This window comes from Bombus pyrosoma, linkage group LG12, assembly GCF_014825855.1.
Source record: "Bombus pyrosoma isolate SC7728 linkage group LG12, ASM1482585v1, whole genome shotgun sequence".
NCBI classification, from domain to species: Eukaryota; Metazoa; Arthropoda; class Insecta; order Hymenoptera; family Apidae; genus Bombus; species Bombus pyrosoma.
The window spans coordinates 6,660,223-6,686,060 of NC_057781.1; the positions used below are offsets into that span (position 1 = coordinate 6,660,223).

Consider the following 25,838-nt stretch of genomic DNA (forward strand, 5'->3'; position numbering starts at 1 on the left):
ATCAACTGGTTATGTGTGGTTATGTGTGTCGCTGTCTATCGATGACAGTTTTGTGACATCTATTAAAACTGATGTACCGATAAACACAAAACCATGAGTGACACAACAAAAATGGAGTGTAATTCTTATATAATTATCGAATAAAGGTAAATTAGTTGAATAAATTAATTCGTCCTGGTATTTATTCATTAAGTACTTTTTAAAATATGTAGTTTGTATTATATATATATATATATACATACACACACACATGCATACATACATACATACAGTAGATATTTTGCTTTGATTGATAAGTAGATAATCATTTAAATAACCCGAAGTATCAATAAATGTATAACAAAGTACATATTTTATCTTTTACCTTTTGTGATAGTCATTATTTTATGTTGATAACAAATCTTTAAACGATTCCTATTTCTTTATTACTCATTAGTAGATAATATTTTATTAACTGCTAACAGTATCATATATAAAGAGCAAAATACTAAATATACTGAAATAATATATTTACAGAGATTACTGAATAAATCATTAAATTCTTTTTTAATTATAGTCAGTTGATTAGGTTATGTTTACAAACTATTTTCTTTTTAAGTTTTTGATTCCAATTACGTACATAATAACTTTTAAATATATATAAAAATTGAACAACGTTATAATGAAAGAAATTAATATGGAAAGTAGTAAGTTATGATAAATTATAGATTATATTTTTGAAATTCCAAGCAAAGCATTTTAAGTATATTAAACAGAAATATTTTTATTTTCACTATTTCTATAAATATGTTTGTTTTATGGTTTCAGTGATTAATTACAAAATGACTAATATTTCTTGATTCTGTAACAAAGAAACAATATCACCATGGAGGAGAATGAACTGTATAATGTTACAGTTCCATCTTTCTCTGGAATTGAACCAGCCTTTTGGAACTATTCTGATCATGTCATCCTTGATGACCTTAAGATGGATAGCAGTTTTATATATTTACTTTGCTCATTAGTATCTGCTACTTCATGGATTATTTATATAGCTTACTATAATAGCAGAGTCATCGGTTATATATTAACAAAATTATTAAATCGATTTGTTATTAGGGATGGATATGTTAAAGTAGGTAAGTCACTAAAAAATACTATAAGAATAATTTATTTTATATTAATATACATATCATTATAAATTGTAATATGTACTGTTTATTTTTAGGCTCTTTTACTTTAAGTGCACTAAGTGGAAAAATAATGTTTCGAGATATAGTTTATATCACAACAGACTATAGTATCAGAGTACAGGATGGATGGCTTATATTTCGATGGTGGCGGAGTTATGTTCCCAAAGATGTATCTGAAGGTATTTTATATAGAAACAATTGTATTATGTTTGATTGAAATTATAACATATAAATTTGTGTTAAAGTTTTTAATAAATTTTCTTCTAGATCTTTCACATTCCGATACACGACTTTCTGTTATGTTAAATGGCTTTGAATTGCATGTTTATAATCGCTGTCAGCTATATGCACAATTAGAAAAAACATTTGGTCTTACACCACAAATGTTTCCTGATGAGGAAAATCACAATGTTAATAGTGATGATCATGATGCAGAATCATTTAGTAATACTACTCATGAAACACGTCAACAAATAAATGCAATGGACGTTTCACGTCACGTTGATAATATTAGGAAAAAAGAAGCTCATGTTATAGCTCGAACATGGAGAGATTTAATACCTGTTATTAAATTAGATGTTTGCACAGTTAGTACATAAATTAATTGATATTTTTCAATATATCTTCGGTTGCCGTTATTTAAAGTGTTCTGTTATTTTAGGGCAGATTGGTATTTGGTAATCGGTTAATACCAACAACCTTATCAATAACTGTGGAAGAAGCGCATTTTGTATACTCCACGAAACCGGCAGCATCTCGATACGATCATTTCATGCATTTCACAAAATGTAAAGCAGAGAATTTCAAAGTTATTTTAGCACCTAGTCCAAAGTATACAGGAATGGTAGATGATCCACCTAGATATATGGGTGAAGGGTTTGTTATATTAAGTTCAAACAACATAGAAGTTTATTACTACATGGATGAACCTGGATTTGTTCCTGAACAGCCGCAAATGATTCAATTAGTAAATGGAGACATGGTTGAAGCTATGCCACCAATCTGGGGCATTGATATTAAATGTGGAAAGGGCACTGATTTCAGTTATGGACCATGGGCTGATAGACAAAGAGAACATTTATTTAAATTCTTTTTCCCTAATGATTACCAACCATTGAAAGTTACAAAAACCCCTGTTACTGGAGAGAAAAGACAAGTTCAATCATTTGATATAAGGTTATCAACATTAAATGAAGCTACAATTGATATACTTTTTAGTAAAAACAGGGAAACAAATGCAGTTCATATAAATGTAGGACCTGGATCATATCTGGAGATCACTATGCCATGGATAGTTTTACAAGATGGATATACTACAAAAATAACAGGTCAACTGTTACACTTGGAAGCCACTACAAGTTTGCAATATCGAAGTTTAGTTGAAAGCGAAACACTAGAGTTTGGTGTTAAGTGTCATTATCCAATAAAGTGGAACGATCATCAAGAATGGATGCTAAATTTAACTGGATGTAAAGCCACAGCTAACTTAGTTTATTCGCACAAAGAATTTTTTCAAGATATGATTAATGATTGGGCCAGTAAAGCCAGACCTGACATTTTACATTTTGTACCTTATACGTGGAAGTTTAATTTATTGTTAAAAGAATTTGAAATAATTACATTATGTAATGAATATAATTGGATCGATTGTTCATCACAGAATCAAGAAAATGCGCACATTGCTTTTTGTGGGGAATTTTTTGAACTATCATTTGATCTTCCATTTGTGGATTATTTGCCCATTACAATACCTTTGCGTTTCTGGATTCAAGGTGAAAGTGTTGATCTTTCGTTTTATCTACCTGAAGTCAATACAAGTCGTACAATTTTGTTAGCTTTGAATAAAAATGCAAAGATTATGACACGTGATGGATCACATATATATTTGTCAGAATTGAACAAAAACAAAAAGTGGAGAAATGTTTGTCAGAAAGGAGCAGGCTGGGTTGACTGTTGGTCTGTACCAATTGTGGCATTAAGTATCAATTATACATATCATCCATGTCCACCATTAGGACCTACGCCACAAGCAAATATAACAACACCAGAGAAAGAAGAAATTCTTTTATCTCCAATGAGAATTCCTAGATGCAGGAAATCACCAGGTCTTCATTGGACAAGAAACGGTAATCAGAAATTTGATCCACAGTCTATAGCTCCTGATAAAGTTAGTTTAGATCTTGAGATTGGCCCATCTATATTAATTTTATATGGATCCCTTTTAAAAAATTTTATACACTTAAAAGAAAACTTGTTTGGCGATTATCAAACGTTTACCGATATGCAGCAGAGTCGAACAAATCCTACATCGATGAGTACAGAAAGAAGTAAAGACAGAGATGTGCAAAATAGTAGTGTTGAATCTGTAGAAGATGAGGATGCAAAATCAAAACCATTTGATCCAAGAGATTATCGACCATTAGAAGTAACTGTTGGAATTACTATGCATGATATTCAAGCTCATTTAGTGAAAAATTGTGGAGAAAATGATCCTCCTTGTCCAGTTATACTTTTGGAACGATTTGGATTTGAAATGAAAAAGAAATATAAGGAAACAGAGCTTCAGCTACTCCTATCGCCAGCGATCGCATTAGTCACTGATAACGTCGTTCGTTCGAATAAAGAACGTCATTTAAATCAGGGACATTTAATGTTAAGTGCATTACAGGTTAGGGGGCATGCAATGTTCAGTAACGAAGGAAGAAGTTTAGATCAAGAGACTTTGGAGTATGCATGGTTAATCGAAGTACAATTAGGAAAATTGACTGGGAAAATGAGTTCACCCCAACTGCATCATCTTATTATATCTTTGGAAACATTTCTATTAATGGTAAAAAATAATGAAAACAGCTTACGTCCTCCAGATCTACCACATCATTGCCATCATGGTATTCCACCTTTACAATGTCCTGATAGTGATGTTGACAAACATTACAGGTATGCAATAATTTTTAATGCTTGTAAACTTAAAGACAATAATATTATAATATCATTACAGATGTCCTAGTTCAGAAGATATAAAATATAGAATGACTAGAGTAGCAGTAGATGCAATTGATTTATATTTTCAAGAAGTAGGAACTACTATCCATACTTGGATATCTCCAATTCGCATGTCAACCTGTAATCTTCATGGTCAACAAGTAAAATCTGGGGTAACTGGTGTTTTACCAAGAATATTAATAAGACAATTTGTATCAGCAGCTGATCATTTTGCAAATACAAGTAATACCAACACAGCTGGTAGTGGCAGATCACATAATAATGCAAGCAGTCGTATGTCAGGTATGACAAATATATGTAACTTTAGAAATACAAAGTTAAAGATAATGCTATTTGTTTTATATATCTTAGGTGATGGATCTGACATTTGGTTAGAAGTAGGATCTGTAGCTTTAGGACCAGTAATCTTAGAAGCTGCTATTTCACTTCCAACTCCCGAACATAATTTACATTTAATACAAAATAAATATTTAAAACTACATGATGAGGCCACAAAACGTTTGTGGTTTTTATGGCCTCGAGAAAGTGGTGTGAAAGCAACAAGATGTGGTTGTATAGGCGGCTGCGCATTTTTTGGAAATAATCGAAATGGGTTAAGATTTTTTAAACCAAGCTACCATGATTTTCAAGATGGCATAAATGTTGCTGCATACAGGTACAGATCTATTAATTACTCTAGTAATTATTAACTTATCGGCGAACTACTTATTACTTTTTTCATATATTATCGTAGAATTAACGAATCTGGAAAAGAAAAAGGATTTGGACAATCTATATTACACAACGGTCAACTGGTGTTCCATACATCACCTTATAATTTACAAGATGTGTCTTTACAAGATTATCCTGTTACTGGAGTAAAAATAACTGCCACGCAGGATGGATCACAAACCTCGAGAAAGGGTGTCGAACGACCAAGGTCTGTGACAGATCATAATAAAGATTCCGGTATCGAAGAAACTAGTAGTACAAAATTAATTACTGCATCAGCAAGTCCATTCGCATGCAGTGGGGAACGGAAACTACTGGGCAGAAGATTTTCGTATACATCGATGCGGTAATCTTTGGAATAGCTTTGAAGCAGCTTTTTAATAATTTGATTAATTTCTTTAAATATTGCATGATTGCACAAATACGCTAAATTTTGAATTTATAATATGCTCATTTATATTTAGAATAACTATAAAAATAATAAAAATTCAAATAAAAATTTTGCGTAATAATAAACAAAAATATAAAAATTATATATCATTTATGCTGCTATTTGTCAATGTAATTTTTTAATGTATCTTATGTTTCAGTGGGTTCTGTCTCCATGAAAATTTTCTGCTTCATGCAAGCTTATCTTTTTAACATAGAAAATATCTTATTTTTTAATATTTATTTCTAATATGCTATATTTAATAATATAATAATAAAAATAAATATAAAAATTGCTACCAAATTTCACAGATTAGACATTTAATTTTTATTTTATTATATATTAATAAATTTTAACTTTTAACTTTTTATTGCAGTGGAAGCAGTGTAAAAGATGTTCCATATTCTAGATTAGTTGACGCGAGTCCTGTTGTACAGCTACCACAAAAATTAGATTCAGATTCAAAATTGCATACAGAACGCAGCAAATCAATCTTAAGTGTTCCTGAAATCGAAACTGCTCCAAAAAGTAGCGTGTCTGATTCTAAATTAGCAGTTGACTATTTCAATGCATCAGACGTAGAACCATTTGAATCAAATAGTCCACAATCACTACCAGTAGTATCTACAGAAATAAATTTCTCTGAATCGATGCAAACAAGCATAAAAACTGTTGATAGTATCAACATTTCTGATTCTCACCACTCATTATATGTAAAATCAGAGTCTGAAGAAAAATTAAAACAAGAAGTGAGATTAATAAATTAATATAATTAAATAATATTTTTAATTATATTTTAAATCTTCTATATGTTTACAGGTTCAACGGACAATATCTATGTCTTCAGAAAATCATTCAGAAGCTTTTTATTCTGCTGATGAGGACACAAGTCACGGTTTGAGCGGAAGTCGCACATCAAGTTTACGTCAATCTATTGTTGGATCTGGCTCAGTATTAAATCGTAATGATAGCATGAAAAAAAAGTTTTCATCAGACTTGTCTATTGTAGAAAGTTCAACAAATGTGAATGTTTCCGTATCGGAAAAAGCACATACTTTAGAGAGAGCAAAACCACAGGCAATAAGTACGAAACGAAGTCCTAGAGTAAATCGAAATACTAGCTTTCAAAACGAAACTGATTCAAACAGTGTAAATGGTGGATTACGTGATTCATCCGATAGCCATTCTGTTTCTTCTACTAGTTTCATATCAGCTGTATCTTCACAAGAAGATGTTACTCTTGTTAATTTACATATGCAAGTAAACAAGCCAATTGTTGATTCTCCACTTCTCATGTCAAGCTATGTTAGCCATTTAACTCAGGTAGTTTGAAACTCATGAATCTTAAATTTTCAATATGTCTGAGAGATGCAATTTATATGGGATATACAATCAATTTTAGATACGTTGTTCAAATTGGAGTCAATCATCAATACCAGCAGGAAGTGCTGCATTTACTACACCACTTTTTCAACGTACTGAAGATGGTAGGCTAGTTTATGTTGGTGGCAGATATGTACCAAAATTTGAAACTGTTACTGAAGGATTTACTTCTCTAAAAATGATTACAAGATCTGATGGTTCACCTGTAGCCAACTCATCTAATAAAACTCCTACACATCCATATCTTTGGGATAATACAACTATTAATCATATGGAAGGTAATAAACAGTAGCTTTATGTTATTAATTATCTTAAATACATATATGTATACCTGAAGATTGTATTGTTACATTAAGGAGAAGGAGATCATACAACTCATAACAAGGAAGAATTATTAACTGTGCAACATGAAAATGGATCACGAACAACGGTTATCGTAAAGTTTAAGGGAGATGTTGATATCATGTTAAGTCCTATGATACTAGAATCATTACAACGTTTCATTGATGCTATTATACCAACATTAGCTACTTTACACCCACTAACTATTCTAAATCATCTTCATCATGAATGCATTGGAAAGGTTGAAGATGCTAATATTTTAAAACAAGACCAAAGTTTATCTTATTGGAGTCAAGTACAAACTAGTTCAAAACGATCCACTGCTGAAAGAAATATAAAAAATGGTCAAGGTGACGATAAACGTTAGTTTTATTACATTCAGTTCCTTTTATAATGCATAAATGTGTATTTGTTAACATTCACACTGTTTAATAACAGGTAAAATTGCATTGCAAACAAACGTATATGAAGAAAGTATTATGACACAAGTACAGGGCAGTATTATTTTACCAAAGGTGATTAATAATTTACAATATATAATTTTTTTATGAAATATTTTATACGTATATTAATGTCTAATTTTAGATGAGCATAACTTTGTTGCAAGCCTCGGTTGTTGAAGAAATTATATCTTTTTCTGCTCTTGAAAACATTCGTGATTTAACATGTGTATCGTTATTCGCCATCTGTTTTGATGATGTGACAGCAAGATTCTATATCGGAAAACAAGCCCGAGAAGTAGTTCAAACATTTCATAAACCAGTTGTATTGCCGAATCAAAAGAAAGTTAACAAAATTAGCAAGGCATTTTTACCTGGGCACCAAACTGCTGCTGTGGTTGCAGATATTGGAAGTGGAGAAACAGTATACATAGAAACCTCTGAGAAACAGCAAGAAGAAATTGTAGTTACATTAAATATAGGTAAATTACATAACATATTACTGTAATAACTGTAAACTATTGTATAAAACTAATTTAAATAATTGATATAATAGGGAAAGCTCATTCACAATTACGTAGACTTAGAAATGAATCTTCAATATTAAAAGATGCTGTTATAACAGCAATTCCTGCTCATTATTCAAGAGTGTTATTCACATGTACTAGAATAACTTCTCCACTAAAGTGTGTTGATTATTATTTACATCAATTTACAGATGACAAAGAGAAAAATGTATGTTTTTATCTTTTCTAATTTATTCTTAGTATTATGTATCGTCTAAAACTCATCAGGAGTGTATTTATTCCAGAAACAATCTGGATCTCCACAAGCAACAGAAGAATTTACTCTCGGTAGCGGAGAAGATAGATTGGGTTTTATAATGTTTGAATGTGGTTTAGAAGGTGTCAAATTGAAAGTAGTAAAGAGATCTCAATTTGAAAAAGGAGAAAACGGAAACGATAGTAAAAAGGTCGATGCCGAAATATTTTATACGGATAGTGTAAAGAGTCAGGAAGAATTAGACAATGCAGCTGGTATATTTAGTTTTGTAAATTAAATGATTCTTAATAAATATTATATATCTACATTATTTATTATATTACAGCTTCTACTGCACCTATAGCTGAGCCAGAAACAGCTTCGACAAATTTGCATAATGGAGCACAAATAAATACTAGTGCAACATGTGCTAGTCTCGCCTCAAAAGCGGGAAATGGAAATACTGTTTCTTGTATTATAGAATTAAAAACGGTATGGTTTAATTTTGCAGCACCACCCCGTACACCCATAACAAGAAAAATTGATTATACTCGATTAGATTGGAATCTACTAAGTACTGCATCACCTGCTATAAATGCTTGGATGAATCCTAGCAATAAGTTTGCAATTCGAATTGTACACATGTTTAGAACTATGTATCGAAGATCAACTGCTATAGTTGCTTGTCTCATGGCAGAAGCATTAGATGTTCAAGCGACACACATGCCCACTAAAGTATGTATTTATGTATGTGTTGTATGTTTAACTAAATTTATTATATTTAGCAAAATTGTTATTATTTGTTTTATAGAGTCGTTACGGAAGATTAACCCCATTAGCGAAAACACTACAAGAAGATCCATCTTGTCAATTATGTACAATTTTACAAAATTATGTTTTATTAAATGAATTAAAAAGCATTGAAGCTAACTTAAAGGAGTCAGATTTACCTTTATTATCAACACTTCGACAAGTAAGTTATATTATAAATATACTATAATCTTTTTAGAGCTATTTCATATATTATTCATCTATATATTATTAGGGAGTTATAGTATTGAGCAGACAATGGAAGAATGTTCTCTATACTCCACTATTATTGGAACATAATTACAAAACCAAACATGTTAAACCATTGAATGTCACATTTGCAGTCTCAGACCCAGATGAGGTATGGACATTATTTGTTTTTATACTTAAATGTCCTTATTAAAAATTAAATTAGAATGGGAATGGAATTTCATATAACTTTGTTCCTTTTATATTTCTTACATTAATATTTTTCTTTAAACAATTATTAACATTTTACTTTTCTAATATGTAATATTTCTCATTTATCCTTTATTAGGCAATAATTTTAAAATATAATTGTTCTTATATTAATAGCATTATAGTACACCAAAAAGGAAGCTTTCTATTTCATTCAGAAGTTCATAATATATTTTATAGGGAACATAATTTGGTAGAGAATTTTTTTTTTCAGCAAATAAACACGGATGTACAGGATGATGATTGCAATGTAAAATTCAGTAAGAATTTTCAAAATATATTCAAAGAAGTAGCTCTAACACAATATCTTTGCAAACCATTTTTATATAAAAATCTACTTTCACTTTAATAAATTTATACTTACATGCTTTGTCTAATAACTATTAACTCTATTTTAATGTAATATAATGTGCTAATACTTTGCAATGATGCATATGTGTTTATTAACAGAACTTATATATGTATGCCATGGACATATATATTTTACTTAATTTATATTGTGTTTAAATAAGATAATGTTCATCTTGCATTGTAAGTAAAAATTAGTACTATTTGGCAGTATGAATCTTAAGTGGTGGAGGTTTCTTCAGGGCTTATGCAATATTTAACTGAAAATATTATATATATGTAAAAATTATGTTATAATTTTAAGACTTCCTGTGAAATTCAAAACTTCTAAAACCAAAATCTTCTGAAAACTATTCTCACAATTCTTTATCCATTATATTTTTATTTATTGGAAATTAAAACTTTGATATTTATTTCATTTATCATTGATTATGATCAAATAAATTATTTTGACTTTCATTATTGAAGATATTAAATAAACATTTTGGACTTGACTTATTCATGTACAGGAAAATTTGCTGACTGATGGTGAGGGTAGCGCAGGAGAAGTTGATGATCAGGAAGTCACAGATGAATGTGCTATGTTAATTCACACAGACCATATGCACAAGCATACACATGCCAAGACTGGACAAGATAAAAGTACAGGTACTATAAGTTAAATTAAAACAAGGTTTTAATCATATAATCTATGAAGATAATTGGTATAGTATCTTTTTATTGATATAACTTTATTAGATTATTTGATATTTTGCAAAACTTCAATTTAATACACCTGCAGCTTTTAGCATCTGCTTTAAATCATAATTTTAATAAATGCTTAATATCTTAATCTGCATTCTCATATAGACACATTATAGTATGTGTCTTTAGCATTAGTGATTGTGAAGTATTCACACAACAGTATTAATCTTCTATTAAAAACTTGTATGATATTTACATATAAATTATGTATACATGTATAATATGTATAACATGTGCTTGCTTATACTACTTTTGTCCAATTTTCACTCTTCATTAATATTATTATCAAAATTCTTAATTTACATGTAGGATAAGTTATTTATTTTATAATTGTTATTTAGATATTTAATATCAAAAAAATCTTGAAATCAAATATTTATCAAATTTTTAAGTATACTAGTCCTTATTAGTCTTTGCATATAAGACATTTTTCCTACTTAAGTTTTAATTACAGTCTTTAGAATACTATTTATAGAAACTGAAGTACCAAATACATTCTGTAATAAATATAGCACTATATGTTATTAAAGTTACAATATGCTTCTTCAAACATATATTAACAGTATAGTCATCAGCTTTCTAAACAAAAATCATAGCTTGATATGGAATGACCAGGTATTTGTGGTGATGGTTTGACGGTTCCTGTAAGTTCTCCTCGGGGAAAAGATACAACCCCCATAGCAACACCGGATCCAGGCCCAGATTCACTAACCTCCCCTTCTCCACCAGTAGTTCGTCTAAAGAAAGGAAAATCACTACAACCCACGCAAATGCCTGCTAGTACACGAGCGAGTATTGTTTTTCCATTGCTTGCAAGTGGTGGGTTATTCAATCAAACTCGGGAACCAAATAATATAAGTAAGTGCAAGACGATTAAATGATTATATACAAACAGTCTATACATTAGTATGATATAAGTAAATTGGAAGTTTATTCAATTTATTGATGAAAGGTTTGCCTGGACAAAGAAAGTAAAAGATCAAAATGGTTGAAATGAATATTCTAGTGAATAGACTGTTTTGTTTGCAATGAATATATATCATTAATTTTCTTTGTAGTTTGTATCGCCTTGCTCTTCAACTTTAGCACTATATGACTAGCACTATCATATCATATCAGTTTGTTTGTTTCTCACGTGTATTGCTTTTTACTTCATTGTAGCTTATCAAGTATCTATCTTATATTTGTTTCTGTTTGCCTAACTCTGAATTTCTATTCCTCTAACAGTATCTTGTGCTTTACTTTCTCAGTTAATGTGTTGTACTTTTTCAATAGCATAAAAATAATGTATATACAAGTAGAGTTTTACATTAGGTTATGGCACATTGCGAGAAGAGAAGACACCGCAAATTCACATTTCCCATTCTCATCAATTGGGTTCCAATCCAAGTATCTATTCTGGAGGTGGACATGGTAGTCAACATAGTACTGGAAGCTTAGACCAAGTTACATCTCCTACAAGTCATCATTCCAATAAACCTTTAAATACTGGTGAAGATCTGTATAGCTGGATGGCTAAACAACAAGAATTTATAAAGGATAATGATAAAAACAATTTAAAAGGAAATTGGGTAAGCAAAATCTCCTATTACACATAAAAAGGTTCAAGAAAAGATATTTATAATACAATACATTTTCATTACTCCTATCATCTCAGGTCTTTCGTGCAGAGCAAAAGTCTTTAAAGGTACTTCAAATTTATTGTAGAATTGAATGTATTGCCTTTAACAAGCTCTATTTTATATATCACTATATGAATTATTTTAAGAATTTTTATTCTATTTTTAGGGTATACTTGTTTGTTACTTTATTTAATATAATGATTATATGTTTTCAGGATTCTAAGATCAATACAATGACAACAGATGACACAGAAGATTCTGATGTTCATAGTGGTACTCTTCTTTATCCTATGAAAGATTCACTTAGACTTTTAGATGCACATTTAATTTTTGAACCACTTCTATCTTCCTTATCTGTTATGCCACAACAAATGTTATCTGCCATTGGGTCAGGAAATATAAACAATGTATCTTCCTTAGACTCATTAGGATCAAATTTATCTCTAGTAGGGAATATGGAAACTATGCGTATTGATATAGTTGTCAGTGAATTCGGAAAAGTAACAGATAAAAGAAAGGGTATGTAAAAAAGAATATTTGCTTGAGAATCAATTCCAAATATTGTTCAAAATGGGAATGATCGCGAATTTAAATCAATGTATTAGGTAATAAGTATCAAACAAAGAAAGGAAATTCGAAATTTCATTTGGATATACCACCAGAGACACCGGCATTTTTGTGCGAAAAAATCGGCATTGATATTGATGTTAAGAAAATGGCTGATATGGCGGTAGATGATATGATTCAGAAGCAAACTGTATTATATATATCTCGGGGCCAATTGAAGAAACATACAAGTACAGTTGTGAACTTTAGTTTAAACATACGATACATTAGTCAACAAGTAAACATGCCTCTTCTCAGATTATTGCATCAAATTAGTAATATGTATCAAAATGTTAAAGAAACACAAATGGAACTAAAAGAACAACAACCAGAAAGTAAACGAAACAATAATTTAATTGTTAATGATACAGCAGTAAAAAATGGATCATCTTCAAGTAAACATTATTTTGTTTATTTTTTATTAACTACATGCTTAAATATGAATTTAACATATTCTTATTTTTTCAACAGCATCTGATTTACAAGAGCAACTTTTGTTAGAAGGTAAAAAGATAGATGTCCCATTACTTCGTAATAGTATTGAACCCAATCTTTCGAAAATTATATCACCTGGTGCGAGTGTTCGATCTCGACCGCAAAGTTTTGCTCAAAAACTACGTAGTACAGGAAAAAGCGTAAAAGGATACATTAATTTGAGCGAAGGAGTAATAACTCCCAATTTTGGAGCGAGTCCAAGTGGATCTGGTTTAGACAAATTTTGTGTACTTCCCGATAAATGCAAAGATACAACACATTTAACGCCACGATGCTGGAAAACGATCTACTATTTGTTGGATTTATATGCTACTCGGCCAGAGACTAAGACTATTACACATCGTTTTTCCATACCAGCGGACGCTTCAGAACATTATAAAAGTGGTCGAAAATATGAATTATTAAATGAAACGAAAGATGCAGATATTGAGAAAGGACTGAATGCTGAAAATAGTTCAACGCCTGTGCCACCACTTCCACGAGAATTAAGTTAATATTAATTTAATTTATTTAATACTTACCTTAAAACTAAGTTTTATCATTAATTGTATATACATAACAATATATTATAGATATTGTTACGGGAGAACGGACAAGATTAGTTATTTTTGGAGTTGCTCGAATACACAGGACCAGATTATTAGCTACTCTCAGTGGATTGAAACTTGAAGCAGAAATAACGAGTCTTCATGCAAGTTTTACATGCCGCAAGAAATCAAGGCCTGCCAGCTTAGAATGTAGCTTGACTGGACAAATTGGTAGAACAATGATTGTTTTACTAGAAGGTGTTGCACCTAATCAACAAACGGTTGTTAGAGTAACTGTGGGCAAATCACAAGCTTTGTATTCGAGTATTAGCAGGCGACAAAAAGATAAGAATAGTGGATTACTGACTGTCGGCGCCGTCAACATAGATATTCCACAACATCCAGTAGCTTTACATGGTATGATGACCAGAGGCAGTAAACAATTATCATCGACTTTACAAGTAAATACATAATTTCATCTTTTATAGTGATAATAATGGTAATTAAATTTGTTATAATTCTAAATAATAAAAAATGTTCAGGAACTTAGGGTAACAAGAACATCATCAAGAATGTCCAGGGGTCAACAACAGGACGAGGTGGATACTGGAGTACCTGGTAGTCCACATCATTATGCACCAGCACCATCAGTTGATTTAGAAAAACCACAAGTTGTATCTAGTTTGTTAGAACCAATCGTAATGCAATTTCACATAATATTTCAAAGTTTGAGTATAACAGCAGCGCTGTTACCATCTCTACAAGCACAATATAAAATGGATCAGGTAACTAGTTCTGGTATAACTGGTAGTAAAGCTAAGTTCACGATAGATCTGCCTCACCATACCTTGAGTTTTACGACGAAACTTCAAGTGACGGAAGCAAATTTACCTTCCGAAGCTAGCATTGAACTTCCTAAAGTACATGTATCTGCAGAATATATTCAAGATGGTAACAGTAACATGAATGATAGTAAATTAGCTGGTTAGTAATCTAATATTTTACAGATTTGTGTAATACATTTTATGACACAGATATATTGAATTAGCCTTCTTGCAATTTGTAGATGGTGTTGTATTAAGACAAGGCAGCTATCTTAGTGCAACAGCAGATATCGGTATTTTTGAACATTCATTGACTACAGATCTTCTTAATCATTTAGTATTCGTACAAAAAGTGTTCATGAAAGAAGTAAATGAAGTTGTACAAAAAGTTTATGGTGGAGAGAAACCAGTTCCTTTGTGGTCAGAAGATGAAGAGCCAAGTAATGCGACTGTAAAAAGGATATTATTTACTTTAATTATTCGCATTAAGGTCAGTGTTATATTAATATCAATAATTTGAAATTTGTAATATTTAATATTCTTTGTATTATATATAGAGGATACAATTGACGGCAACAACCCCAACGAATTCGGCAGTTCGACTGGAAACTGGAGCTGTTGAACTTCAATTATCTAATAGAGTACAAAATGTTTCTGGTGCTACTCAACCAAATCCATACATGAAGCTATTTGGGAAAGCACAAGTTGACATTAATTTAAGTCTTGGACAATTATTAAAAAATGTTTTATTTGAAGAAGCAGAACCAGAATTTCAGCAATTTGCCTTTTTTAATACCAGAGTAGGATTAAGAAACGCTTTTCAAGAAGAAACGGCACAAGGTGAAGATAAAGAAGTAGTATTAATTACGCTAAAGCGTCCATTAATATATATTCAGCCAATGGCTATTGATAAAGCTATACTTGTTTGGTTAAATTATAAAAACGCGTACGAATATTGGAATGAGAAGAGAGCTAACTTAAATAAAGAGGTTTTAACCGCCACACAGCAAGTATTTGAAAAAGTTCCATTTGGTCAAATAACGAGTCAATTAAGTGCTCCTCATTTGGGAACATTGTTTTTGCAATTGACTGTAGATGATATGGGTATTTGTTTACCACTTAATCCCTTGCCACCCACTTGGGGTATGAACAGAGGACTGTATGATGGCGAATCAAGGGGTGCTGTAGTAGTGACATTAGAAAATACAAGCATATCAGCATGCAGCAGTGGTAGCTTAGTTAGTAAAGCAAGGTATAATGTTATTATTAATTATTCAATTCTTAATAAACGTTATGAACGAATTGATTATGAATACATTATCATTTTACAGATTTATGGGTTTGTGCTTAAGATTTGCTGATGATTTTGAAACTTCTCTGGATGATTGGAAACCAGATATAACTGATAGTAGTATAATGAATTTATGTATGGTATCTGAAGGCACTTATGAAGTATGTAGTAGAACAATTGCACAAAAACAAGATAAGTCTGGTAATAAGAATAAAACTTTATTTGTTGTTTGTTCTTTTGTTGGGAATGGATAATGCAATGTAATTATTTTCAGATAATGCCAAGTGGATCTTAAATGTACAATGGCAAATGGAAGGTGTCGATATTCATCTAGATGTTAATGTAGGACAACAACTGTCAGCACTTGGACATACACTAACAATGTTGACTGGTTCTGAAGAAGATGATATTCATGTACCTGCAGATTATGATAGCGATGATGCAGATCAGCCAGATAATAGTACTAGCCAGGTTAAGAAAAAAGTATGGTTTAATTATATTTATTTCATCCTATAGTACTTTTTTCGGTCCTTTTATTGGGTAATGTATTAGAAATTAAATATCAATTATTAAGACTATTTTCATAGAATACATGATTTTTTTATTTTCTTATATCCATACATTTTTTTTTATTTAAAGCTGCATAATGGTATGTGTATTGTTCGTTAATCGAATTTTGAATGTTTGTAGGAGAGTATACTAATGAAGAAATCTAAGAATTGGACAGACAGTCTACCAGCGTTTGTTTTTGATCCTACGCTTGATGCGAAGAAGAGATCAAAATTAATAGAAAAAGAGATGAATGAACAAGCAAAAATTATAAACGATCTACGGTCACTAGGTGCTTCTCACGGAACAATAGAACAAGAAATGAAGCGTCTACATGAGTTGGAAGCTATGGTTTTCAAAGATTTTAGAAGGTATAAACTTATGAAACACATTTTATATTGCTAGGAGATATAATGCAGTACATTACTAAGTACGTAAAAATAAAATTTCTATATTAATTTTATAGAGATATGATCCAGAAGTTAAGGAGACAGTCGGTTAAAGCTTCAGGAATAAAAGGAAAATTAGGATTGGGTGGAAAACCGAATACGTATCGATCGCGTTCGTTTATTGTACCTTCACCAACACTCGAAAATCAGCTCGAAAGTCCTGAAGATATGAATCTAGAAGTCAATTCAGCAAATTCCGCCAGTTATGAAAGTAGTCCTAGAAGCGGTCCAAGCCGGTATCGTATATTTTCACTTATAAAAGCTATATTTTATCTTTGTTTTCGCAAAATTTTATATAGTGATATATATTAATTTAAAGATCTGCCTCCCTTCGTGTGAGAGGACTAGGCGGACCACGTGTTACTTTTAGTGACACACATACAATGGGCAGGTATGTTTATCAAATAATTCTAATATATTTATTACCATCATTTTTAAAATAATGATGTTATGTAGACAATCATCGCTTCCGAGTGCTGGTTCTGAGTTAAGTTTGCCAGAAGGAGAATTAGAGTGGCCAGAAACTATTGAAATAGACGGAGAACGAGTTGAATTAAGAAAAAAAAGCAGAGATATTAGTTACACATCGAGTTATGATAGCATGGAAGGAAAGTATGTATGAGCATGTGATATAGATAAGATATGAATACAATATATTATGTTTTCTAAGTTTTAATTTTCATAGCGCACCATTACTTGATTCGTTTGGAAAAGAACAATCCTCATCAACTTCGTCACCGTACATAACACCTCAGAAAACTCAAGAACCTAATATAGACTTTGAACTTGATGTAAAAGTTCTAATTAATAGTGGCAAATGTGTACTCCATACAAAAGATCCAGGAAAAGAAGATGAAATTAAAATGTATATATATCTATTAACTAATTTAATGTTTATTGCGCGTGTTTTATGCATTTAATATAAATGAATATCTTTTTACAGTATGAGTAGAATGAAGAAGGAGCGATCGTGTTCTGGAGGTACATTTGAATTTCAACCAAGCAGTCCTAGTAGTAGTAGGAAACATTTAAGTAGCAAAGAAAAATCATCCACTGCAAGTACATCTCGACTACGATATTTACAACACACGAATGTACCTTTAGTAGATTTAACAATTTTTCATATTCCTGGCTTAGATGTAAAGGTAAAAATATGTTGTTGCATATATATAAGATGTTAAAGGTACATATATGTACACATATGTACACGTGTTTGTATTTACATGTTCTAAATTAATTTTTTTTTTTTTTAATTAATTTCATTACAGGTACATTATGAATCTAAAACACTTCCAGAAGATTCTGTGTCTCCCCGTGTATCATCAGACAATAGCTTGCTTAATCCTTCATCAGTAACTGCGTTTAAAAAATCTAGTACTAAGAAGGCTAGTTTATTTGCTTGGATGACTCTTCAAAGTATACCAGAAGAAACTATAATAAGTCCACATATCCTTGAATTTTTGGAACAAACATTAGAACCGATTCCAAGTAAAACCCATTTCAATAGCAATGCACAAACAAATACAGTATTTCCATTGGAAAATGCGGAAAGCACATCTTGGGCTGCTACTGCAGCAAACAGCAATTATGTTTATGCGAGTTTCCCTGTCGATGTGATAGTATATTTTCATATGCAACCTTCTACATTTAGGTAATTTTCAAATAATTTTATTAGTTTATTTGTAATTATTAGTCATTATAATTTTTCATCATTTCAGATTCTCTTGTTTACCAGTTTCTCGGGTGGAATGTATTTTGCAATTGCCGTCCCTTGATATAGTGTTTTCGTCCAAGCGAGCAGAAGAAGAACTCATAGAGTTTCGAGAGTACAAATCTCCAAGTACACAACCTACTGGAAAAGAAGCTGGTTCAGCGATTGGTGGATTATCAGTTACCGGATGTCTTGCTGATTTTTCTGTTTATATTTTTCATCCTTATGGTGGTGGGAAGAAAACTGGGTTAAAAGAAGCACAATGGTCACCTTTATCGGATAGCGAAAGAAAAGATTCTTTAAGTATTAATGTCGCATTTGTAAAATTTCATATGTCAAGAAGTCGTAAATTAAATTTTCAAAGTGAACAATTGAAGAAGATGTCAGATACTAGTCGTGCAGTTATTCGGTTTTCTAGTATGTATCATTTCTTCTTATATCCAAATGTTATTTAACACATGCCGAAGGGATTAATGAAATATTTCTACACAATTTTTCAGCAATTATTGACATTGGATCTGCTTCGTTTAAATATGATATGCGAAGATTAAGTGAAATATTGGCTTTCCCAAAAGCGTGGTATAGACGTAGTATAGTACGTCGATTATTTTTAGGAGATTTAAGTTCAGGTACAGCATATTCTGAGGGTGACGGTAGTCCTTCTCTGAATCAAGAAGAGGCAGTTATGGGTAGCTCTTTATTAAAACACTATGATCGACACGGTACTGATGTACTATCAAAAAGTGCTCCAGAACGAAGTCCAACTTTGAATAGGGACAAATTAAGATTGAGCTTAGAAAGTGATATACCGAAACATGCACGATTGAAAGGTACTTTATAAAATGTTTAACAATCATTTCAAATAATTTTTAATACCAATATACATATGTTAATACTAGATATCGGTAGAGGATGGAGTTTTACTTCTGATAAACAAACGTCAGAGCTTAAATTAAGAGAATCTGCATGGGAAACATTAGTACTATTCGCCATAAATTTCACACGTTTGAATGTTCACATGAACATGGGTAATGTCATGGGCAATGTTACATGGATGACAAAGGATTTTAGATCTGATGGAAGACTGTCTATAGGTAGCACTGGACATAAGAATTTATATATAGGCATTGGATTAGGAGGTTCTAGTTTGGATGCAAAGGGTGGTATTGTTGGTGGTGTCATTGAATTGAGTGAAATTGATACATACAGTATGTTATCGATATTCAAATTTATACTAAAAAATATATTAGTTTTACTAATTTAATTGTATTACTTATGTATGTATATACTTGTAGTACACATTCGTGAAGAACCTGGTATAGAACCTGATCATACTGTAGGTTTAAAACTGTTTGCATTAGAATTGCGATTGGATTATATGGGAACAAGTGTATTGATGTCTAGAGTATCTTCACTGGATGTTACATTAAGGGATGAATGGAAAATTAATCGTAACAATAATGGAGATGCCTTTATGCCAACGAGAAGGTTATTTTATATCTATATTTTTATAATTACTAGATAATAATTAAACAAATCTTTATATAATCTTTCATTTAAATATCACTCCTAACAGACCTGCGGTAATTTTTATGCATGGAGACTTGGGCTGGGATCAATTGCAGATTATGATTAGTAAATCTACAACAGCAGATCTATTAAAAATGTATTATAAATTAGATGAGTTTTTCAGTCAACAATTTAAAAGTAGTAAACGAGTGTTTAGTTCCTTACAACCAAGACATCAAAGAGTAAATAATAGTAGCTTTAGAAAAAGAACTCAAAGAAGAAAAATTACTAATGAAGGTAAACCTACATATTTAATATAGTTGAGCTATGTGTATTTTAAATCAATATAATGGAATTATTTCTAAATTCATATACTACAGGTCCATGGAATACAAATCAAACAACTACAGTGACGGATGCTCGTCATCACAGACATTGGCAAGGTGTATTAGCCCAAGTAGCTGGTCTGCAGTTAGGTAGTTTAAGCTTTTCTTTACCATCAACAGGAACTGTACTTGGAGGAACAATGGAACTTCATGGCTGCAACATTAGTTTAGCGTGTTTCCATGGAATTAATTTTAAAAGTAAAAGTTGGGCACTATTCTCACTAAAAGAACCATGTATTAGTTTCACTACTGAAGCTCAAGAAATTCCAAGCGTTGAATGTAAGGAATACCATATATAAGTATAACTCACTAAAATTTGTGTTTTGTTCAAAATGGTTTAATAATGATATTTTTGACAGCCCCAAATACACGTGATGTTCATGTTGTGCAAACATTAACCATCAGTTTAGGCCAACAACAAGAACAACATGCAAGACACCACTCTATGGCTACTGTTTGCAGATTCAGTCGTAGTGTATTATTCCCACCACAATTTAAATCATTGCAAGAATGGTTTCATTACGCGTTTGCTAGTAGTGAGATAGACGGTACGCTATAAATGTATCGAAAATAAATTTATTTTGGTAGTAGTAGAATATAAATGAAAGTACCTTAATGTCTGTCACTTTAATGTGCAGCTGTAGATCGGTTTCCGTGTGTTGAAAGAGAACGAACAGACAGTACATCTGATAGTAGTAATATAACTCGTGGGAGAAGTACATCAACAACTTCTGGAAAATTACAAGAACATTCTCATGGAAGAGAAGTTATATTTGCTCTACCATCATTGCAGTTACATCTAAAAACGGAACATCTGCAAACCGCAAAAACTCCAGTTGTTGTCGGTACGTAACATCTCTATTTACTGTTATCCAACTTAAGTCAAAATATTTGAGAATTCTAATGATATAACAAAATATGTGTCTGATGACACATGTTTAATATATAATACGATTGTATTTATAAATATGAAAGCTGCAGTAGGAACTTTTTCTCCTTAAATTATGTGTTGCAACTGTTTCCTTTGTATATTTTTAGGAGCTCCTAAACATATATTATATAGTAAGTATAAAAAGAGAATTGATTTATATAAAACTTGGTAAGAAGCATTCTTAATTTGGGATTAATAACATGGGTTGATTTGTACACTGTGCAAGGTTATCGAATGCTTTATTAACATATAGAGTACTATATTAAAAATTATTTTGCATGAAATGTTCAATAAGTGCTAAAGACTAGACTTAAATTTTTGTAATTGCTAATCTATATGATCAAATTCATATTCAGTATGCATGATCCGCACAAAATAAAATTATTAATGCGGTATTAATGTTTAAAATACATTTCTTACAATAATAAAGTTGTAGTATATAGTTTTTATCAATATAAAAGGATAAGACTAATGCTGTCCAATATTATAGCAGGTTATAATTCTATAAACATTTTCATTGTGAAATATTATATTTCAGTATTATATTAGAAAAGCATAAAGGTTACAATCATGTAATGTAGTATAGAATTCATTACATAAATTAGATGAATTTGTAATTGACGAATTTGTATTGACACATAGATACATAGTTTTTGGACTATTTAAAAAGTTATATGTATATCATCATGGAAGTATTAATCCATATTTTAAAATGCAATGTTAAAATTAGTACAAGATGAATATTCTATAAAATTTATTGTATAAAAATCGATTTTTAACAGGTGAAAAACCACTAGTTGAATGTAGTTTCATAACGGAATTTGAGGACCACATTTTTGTTACGGTAGACGCAGAAGCCTTTTTCTTCCTTCATGATTTAATTACTTCATATGTAAAAGAAAAAGAGAAAGTGGTAAATATATCTTATATCTTTTCGAAGCAATTACATGTTATGAAAATTTATTTTCTCAATCGTATTTGTTGTGTAACCATTTATAGAATATGGGTGCACGAGCGCACAGTCCAGATCCTCAAGAAAAGAAAGGCGGAACTTCAAACACTGGCAGTACTTCCGCTACAACAACGATTACATCCGAAGACGAGAAGAAACGTAAGCAGTTTGATCCAGCAGAAATGTTCATAAAAGATTGGCGATCGTACAGGTGTAAAACGTGGCATGTTGAACCAACTGTAAGGTAATGATGACATTTGTCATTATTTTACTATTAAGTTATGTATAACGTAATCTTTATTCTTGATACCAAAGGTTACTTTCGTGGGCTGGTAAAAGCATTGAGCCTTATGGAATAGATTACATTTTGCAAAAGTTAGGATTTTCTCATGCTCGTACAACGATACCAAAATGGATTCAACGAGGTTTTATGGATCCTTTAGACAAATTATTGGCCATTCTAATGTTAAGGATGGTTTCAGCCGTTCGAGAAGAATCGTCGGAAGAACAAAAAGAACATAAACGAGAAAAATAATTACCACAAATAGAAAGTGGAACAGTACAATAATCGTCCAACATAATAATGTCCGCAATTTTTTTGTGCAAATTGGTAGGCGGTAATATCAATAAGATCACTGTTTCTTTATATTGTATAAAGTGAACGTTGAATAATATGAATTTGCTAATAAAAGGATAAATTATAGTGATCAGATCAGATCAGTTCAGTGTAGGAATCGAAAAAACTCTTACTCGTGAAATTGATATTTTGAGAGTGTATGATTAAAAGGACATTTGTAAGAAATGTGTTAATAAGGTGCAACATGTAATCAAGCAATTGTATATTAAGGTATATAGATAAAGGTTTATCATCATCGATATTTCGTTCGAACGTGTTAAATATTGCACAGAATGCCAAGGGCACAGCAACGAGCGTTAGGATACATATGTGTATTAACAGCGTTCAACAACGCTTCGTTATATTTTCATAAAGTAATACAAAAGAATTTTTGTTCGAGAAAATGGAGATTTGTCTCAAAAGCCGTTCACAATCGTATCTATATATATCATCGTATCGATATGCGTTTCGAGTACGACGTTTAATATATCGGAAGTATTTAACGAGTTTTCAGCTTTAGAATTTTATAAATTACGTATTATGTGTAGATATTAGCGTTTTAAGCAGACTTACGAGCCTAGATGAAAACTGAAACGATTGTACGTGTTAGAAATATCGAAATCTATGCATGGAAGCAGAATGCTTTCCTAGCTTGAAACTTTGCAGCTTTATTAGCACGTACTACTTTCAAAAGAATTGTCTTTCTACAAACTGCTCACGGGATTACGCTTAGATTCTTAAAATTATTTTTTTGTAGTTATAATCTGTCTTCTCTTTTCCTGTTCTCCTTTATTTTGAATGGGAGGGGAGGATGTTAAATTATATATATAGTTAATCGATACCAGTCGCGGCATTTTTGCTCATTTTTGAAGATAATTTGCGTGAATTCTATGCATAACGATAATTTATCTTTTAACGTACGGCGGAATAAAGTCTTTGTTTAATTCTACAATCTACAAACCGCTTTTGTGCATATTAAACTATTACTGTAATGTAATGTAATATATTTTTGTGTATACATCGCCCGACTTTTTTCGTATAAGTACATATTGATATATACATATATACATATTGATGCCAAGTTGTAATTGCAATGTGCACTTTAAAACGATAAAATAACAAATGTGGTACATATTAGACTTAAGTTGTTACTATAGGATAATGGATTTCAATGTATACATATTCTGTATTTTAAATGAAATGTAAAAATCGATTAGAAATGTAACGTAGAGGGTATGCAAAGAACAAACAATCGCTGTATCGTCGTTCAAGCGTTTTTTTTTTTTTTCTTCATTCGAGAGCGTGTACACGTTATAGACCCACCGATGTAATCACAAAGATTAGTTTCTTCGGTTCAGTCTTCCTAGAGCGCTATTTAATTTTAAGTGCAAATTACTGCAATTTAATCACTTGCAATAACTAAGTTGATCAGCCGAATTTTTCTATACATAAAATTAAATGCATATTTAGCATATGTCGATATATTTCTATGAAATGTGGAAGAAAACAAAACGTTTTTCCTAGATTGCAAATAGTGATTCTGAGCTTGTTATTGTTCGTGACCGCTGATATCGCAATAATACCTATTTACTACAGAAAATTTGTCGTAAAACATATGTATACGTATATTATGTACGTATTGAATTCGTATCGTAATATATGTATAACTTTATATGCAAGTTCCGGCAATGACGTAATTCTATTGAAAGTATTAACTTCTTATATTGATATTATAAGACTTTGAAATTTACAATGTTAATAGGAACTTTCTACATAGTTAATAGATTTAAGTAAGATTATCGTGTATATTTACACCTGAAATATTATATAGTTGAATTGACTTAATTAAAAAAATGTTCAAGTAACGGAAAATATGTTCCTTTAAATGTAATATATAGAAAAAATTTAGCAAATTTAATAATCTCTTTAGTTAACCCAACGTATCGAACGTTGCTCGTTAATTTATTTAAAAAATATAAATTTTCACCGGAACTTGTATCGCGTGCGTGTATATTTGCTCACAGTTACGACTTTTTCGCGCGTGACGTTCTCTATTTAATAAAAAAGATATTATATATACATATATGTATAAAGACTTGGTAGATTCAGCCAGTACAAGAATAATGGATTTTACATTATAACACTAGTATTATTTACGAAAACAGATGGTGTATTTGTATAAATATTTTTTATTTATTTCCATATTCGAATGATAAAAATTTGCTTCGAGTAAAAGGTATCGAAAGTTACAAAGCAACTGAATCAACAGTTAATTTTTCAGTGTACTAGAAATGTTTCCGTTCATTAGCCAAATGTGTCAGCGCGTAAAATAATGTATCTATAGATGTGAAACTGGTACATGTCCAAGTTAGAAGAAATATATTAATGTGCCTGAGACACGATATGTTTAACATCTCTCCCCGTAGCATTTATGGCGTACAGTCTTTGTTCATTTCGACATATAATTACTTTTACTGAATTGTCAACTGTTGTTCTACTTTCTTTGTACATTTGTTATTCTATTTGAACAAATCAATAAAAGTATTTAAAAAAAAAAAAAGGAACTATCGCTATACGTACGTGGATTAAAGTTATCGAATTTGCAGTTCCTCGATCATGGGAGTATTTCAATTATTTCTACACTTTTTACTTGAAACTTACGTTTGTTAATTCATTCTTTTTAATTATACGTCGTCTGTTTCTCTTTACTTCTTTTAACTTTACGGACCTTTTAATTTTTTATGCACATCTAAGTAAAATAGAATA

The 25,838-nt window shown here is 31.0% G+C and overlaps 1 protein-coding gene across 12 annotated transcripts; it reads left to right on the forward strand.

Annotated features, from left to right (window-relative positions):
* On the forward strand, positions 1-25,632 carry LOC122573304 (transmembrane protein KIAA1109). 12 transcript variants are annotated; one of them, XM_043739445.1, is made up of 51 exons: positions 1-146; positions 808-1,118; positions 1,208-1,351; positions 1,440-1,759; positions 1,834-4,109; positions 4,171-4,457; positions 4,527-4,830; positions 4,909-5,232; positions 5,693-6,065; positions 6,136-6,639; positions 6,719-6,977; positions 7,056-7,403; positions 7,480-7,556; positions 7,627-7,963; positions 8,038-8,216; positions 8,293-8,518; positions 8,590-8,978; positions 9,055-9,216; positions 9,289-9,414; positions 10,370-10,508; positions 11,220-11,462; positions 11,919-12,175; positions 12,262-12,291; positions 12,442-12,745; positions 12,832-13,227; positions 13,304-13,816; positions 13,900-14,315; positions 14,397-14,838; positions 14,921-15,168; positions 15,236-15,930; positions 16,010-16,170; positions 16,244-16,452; positions 16,660-16,889; positions 16,985-17,203; positions 17,287-17,358; positions 17,424-17,579; positions 17,653-17,832; positions 17,911-18,112; positions 18,236-18,618; positions 18,686-19,095; positions 19,179-19,508; positions 19,578-19,886; positions 19,974-20,166; positions 20,255-20,484; positions 20,568-20,852; positions 20,933-21,121; positions 21,212-21,418; positions 21,612-21,635; positions 22,287-22,417; positions 22,504-22,700; positions 22,772-25,632. In XM_043739445.1, the coding sequence occupies exons 2-51, from the start codon at positions 866-868 to the stop codon at positions 22,989-22,991; spliced, it is 15,108 nt and encodes a 5,035-aa protein (XP_043595380.1). In that variant the 5' UTR covers positions 1-146; positions 808-865; the 3' UTR covers positions 22,992-25,632. The 12 variants fall into 12 exon arrangements, with proteins under 12 accessions (XP_043595380.1, XP_043595382.1, XP_043595381.1 ...); XM_043739447.1 differs by having other exon boundaries at positions 16,244-16,440; XM_043739446.1 differs by having other exon boundaries at positions 7,056-7,391.
* The last annotated feature ends 206 nt before the right edge of the window (positions 25,633-25,838 follow it).